The sequence below is a fragment of the Vigna radiata genome, chromosome 3 (assembly GCF_000741045.1).
Source record: "Vigna radiata var. radiata cultivar VC1973A chromosome 3, Vradiata_ver6, whole genome shotgun sequence".
Classification (NCBI taxonomy): domain Eukaryota; kingdom Viridiplantae; phylum Streptophyta; class Magnoliopsida; order Fabales; family Fabaceae; genus Vigna; species Vigna radiata.
Genome location: NC_028353.1, coordinates 5,874,587 through 5,878,454, shown reverse-complemented (window position 1 = coordinate 5,878,454; position 3,868 = coordinate 5,874,587). Strand labels below are relative to the sequence as shown.

At 39.7% G+C, this 3,868-nt stretch overlaps 1 protein-coding gene across 1 annotated transcript; it reads right to left on the bottom strand.

The window, feature by feature from the left end:
- Positions 1-250: 250 nt before the first annotated feature.
- Positions 251-3,486, bottom strand: LOC106757268 (growth-regulating factor 3). Its single transcript, XM_014639899.2, has 4 exons — positions 3,089-3,486; positions 2,695-2,874; positions 1,779-2,082; positions 251-920 (listed from the first exon to the last, which is right to left on the bottom strand). Exons 1-4 carry the CDS (start codon positions 3,291-3,293, stop codon positions 446-448), a joined length of 1,164 nt encoding a protein of 387 aa, XP_014495385.1. The 5' UTR covers positions 3,294-3,486; the 3' UTR covers positions 251-445.
- Between the last annotated feature and the right edge of the window lie 382 nt (positions 3,487-3,868).

Here is a 3,868-nt window from a genome sequence, read left to right as displayed (position 1 = left end):
AGGCGTGGTTAAGTCTTTTTAAATGATAAATTTTGAATAAAACTTTTGTAACTTAGACTAATTAGGTTTTGTCATCAAAGCATAAAATAAAAGTGGAAAATTAATTATAATAAATAGATAAATTAAAGTAAGAAATTATTTAATACAGCTAAAGTGTTAGTTATGACTTAGAATATTCGTTATTATTCTTACTTCACTTCCGTGAGCTTCCTTTAGGAGCTGAAGTAGTTTTGCTGGAGACAAAGGCATATGAAGATTAAACGAGTGTTATAGACAACCCAGTGTGAGTTACTATACGAAAGGTGACGCAATCCTTTCATTTCACACAAAGAAACAAAAGCACTCGATAGGAAGGATAGCAACATATAACACCGTTGTCCAATCAAAATTGAAACTTAACCCAAAAGAAAAGCAGAAAAGTAATTGGGTGAGGAAGAAAGTAACTTCAGGTGGTAACGAAGCTGGTCTCAGATCCAGAAGCAGGAACCAAGTGATGCAAAACGCTAGTAGGAGATGAAGTTGAAGTAGATGATCTGAGTGCCTCAGCAAGTGGCCCACCCATTGAAGCCACTTGACTACCTCCGGCCCATCCTCCGGCCCAATTCAACTGCAGTTGGTCCGGCTGGAGATTGACATTCTCATTTGTTGGGCCCGTGGACAATTTCAAAGAGACATCTGAAGAAGCATTTCCGGGCATAGAAATAGAGAGGCGTGTGGAAGAGTTGATCCGGGCAGGGGCAGGGGCAGGGGCAGGGGCAGGGGCAGGGGCAGCATTGTTTTCAACGTTGTCAGAGTCTGGCAGTGATCTTGGCCAATCATCAAAAAAATGCCTCAGCATATGCCCACCTGCACTGCCATCCCCACCCACATTATCTTCATTTTCAAACAAGCTCTTGTCTTCATTCTTGGTGCCAGAGGAGCTACATGTGGCCCAGTAACAAGACAGCAAAAATATCAACTTCAGCCTTTCTATCAAACATTACTAAATTTAGTTTAGAAAGGAACGGTTGGGGATTATTTCTGCCAAATCTAAACTTAATGGTATATAAATCATTTATATAACAACATCTTTTGTCCTTTCACTCTTTTAAAAAGCCAAATGTCATATTAAATTCATACCAGTTAAGGAACAAAAACGAAAACAAGTGTTCTTCATCAACTTCAATCATCATGTTTCTTTCATTATTTTCATTAAAAAGTTGGTTAGTTATTTATTACCCTAATCATTGAGTTTTAGAGACACCCGTTTTCAAGACACTAATAGAAACAAAATGTATAACCTTTTTTCCTTTGTTTCCTGATGTGTTTTACATTGGAGAAACATTAAATAGCATATAGATCCCACTTGGCATATTGTTCTAATAACCTGCTTTATTTCCCAAGTACGAGACATTGTGGCCATACCCTCACTGGGGTCCCTATCCGAGTTAGGCAGTAGTAGTACAATAAGTCACAAGCATATATCTCCTTCCTTAGATTACTTGTTCAAATCCGAATGCATCAAATTCAAACTTACTTTTTCAACGTCAATGAATTCATCTCAGAAACGACACTGACAGAAAAGGAAATTAAATAAACCACACAAGTAAAGTATGCCCCACCATACAACTAACCCTTTTCCATAACAAAGCTCACTCGCTAGTTGCCTTTTATTACACACTCATATCATAATTATTAAGTCCAAACTAAAATCTTAACACAACCCTTAGGCTGCCATCTTCTCAACAAACCACATACATAAGCAAACACATACCAAGCCATTAAGGAATTAAGATTACCGTTCACTAAGATGAAGAAGATCAAAAGGGGATTTCAGAGAAGCAGAAGCTAGCGGAGGTGAAGAAATGGAAGATGAACCACCTAGTCCTAGAGTTCCACCACCACCACTGCTATTAGCACTACTTGGTGTGGGTAGTTCCACAGGCTTTCTTGAACGGTTTCTTCCACGATGCATGTGGCGCTCACAGTACTTTTGCCCAGCCACCACGTCCCTCGAGCACCGCCACTTTTTCCCGTCAGTTCTCCGGCACCGCCCTGGTTCTGGATCCATCGCTCCTCTACCCCAATACCCAGATTGCAGCACTGATCCAACAAACAAAACATGTTCACACAACTCTTCCCTTCACCTTTTAACCAATAGTTAACACTCATGGTTATGCATCAACTTATAACATAAAAAACCTTATTCCTCTACATGATATAACCATACAGATTAGGTGATGTCATTGGCCTTTGTCTTAAGTGATCCACATTCTATACATTTAACGATTTTGAAGTTTAGTGTTGGGCTTATCAGTGTCATTATATTTTAGCTCTTCGATGCGTTTTGAACAAGTTCCTAGTCATAGCTTTTGGTTGTTGCATTACATCATTCTTTACTTCCTACTGGTTTCCAAGCTCGCTGTGACAACCATCTTCCTTATTCCACAAAAGAGGTCGGCTATGAAACCAAGACCGATGCAACAAGTATGTCTTGTCCAAAATGTAAACTATTTTTTCCTTTAATCAAGTAAATCAATGTCTTGGGGGAAGTTGCTTTAAAAATAAACTAAAAAGAAGGTCTTTGGGGAAGTTGAATGGTCACAAAGCACGAGAAAAATGTCGTAATGTATTGGAGAACGGTCGGTGTATGACAGTAGAGAATATAAAAAGAGAGAGGTAATAAAGATGGGAGAAAGAGAGAGAGAAACTTACAAGCAGGTTGGTAATGTTGGAGAGGGTGATGAAGGAAATAGTGAGGGGAATGAAGAAGGCTTTTCTTGATTGGTTGAAGGAGTTCAGGAGGAACAGCAGCACCAGCTAACATGTACCTGAAGATCAAAGCCTGCAACTCAAGTTCCTGCCACTGAGACAAGCTGAAGTAGCTCCCCATCCCTGAACAGGTGTAATAAAGAGGAGACCACCCCAGAAAGGGAAAAAAAGAGAGAAAACGTAAGAGCCAAAGAAGGGGGGAGTGGGGTGAAGAAAAGAAAGGTGGGTAAGGTTGTAGTGGAAGAAGCAAATGTAAAAAGTAAGCAGCAACTAATGCCTGAAGCTAATCAAACTTTCTTTCTGCCAAAAGGAAGAAAAGAGATAATAAAAATCTTACTGGGAAATCTGTTAGTAGCTGGTAATGTTGAATCTGACAGGGTGCTGACTTTGCTGTTGGGTTCAGGTACAAACAAAGGGAGTGCAGAGGCAGATGATTGTGTTTGTGGCTGTTGATGGGATTCAGGGAGAAGTTTTGGCATCTTTGTAGAATGTTGTTCCTCTGACTCATGCTGGTTTCTCCATTGCTTCAGATGCAAGTCCATGGAGAGAGAGATAAAGAAAGAACCCACCACTATTAAGTTTGGCTTAATATTAGCGTGTGACCACTATGTAGCTAATTAACTTCGTTAGGTGTGATGGATGTGTAAAGACCAAGTTTTTAAAAAAGCTTTTGCAGTGTCCTCTCCTGCTTCCTTTATATCTTTGGCAGATACCTCTGTGTGTGTGAGAGAGAGAGAGAGAATGAGAGAGAGAAAGATAGAGAGAGAGAGAAGGGTCTCTGACAACAAGCCTGCAAAGTTTGTTTTGAAGACAGTGGGGAAGGGTTAGAGCACTTGAGAAAAAGACAGTGAGACAAGACAGTTGAGAGGAAAAAGAAGAGCTGAAAATAATAAAATAATGGATATGTAGAGAGATGAAAGAAAGAACCTGCGGTTTTTGTCTTTCTGCTTTGCTTTGGAAATACCACTCGAGGGAAGAAGCAGTAGCAGCATAGCATAGGGCTTGGCTTGTAAGTGGAAAAACAAGCTTTTTACTATATTTTATTATCATCACCTACTAGGACTCTATAACAGTAGAGTGGCATACAATCATACTATATTCATCTGCTTTATGCATT

Excerpts from the sequence above, each read along its gene's own strand:
- LOC106757268 (XM_014639899.2), bottom strand. The coding sequence starts at position 3,293 with ATGGACTTGCATCTGAAGCAATGGAGAAACCAGCATGAGTCAGAGGAA. Across the intron at positions 2,875-3,088 it reads AGCTACTAACAGATTTCCCA|GGATGGGGAGCTACTTCAGC; the intron begins GTAAGATTTTTA and ends ACACCTGTTCAG. Across the intron at positions 921-1,778 it reads CTTCTTCATCTTAGTGAACG|CTCCTCTGGCACCAAGAATG; the intron begins GTAATCTTAATT and ends GGCCACATGTAG.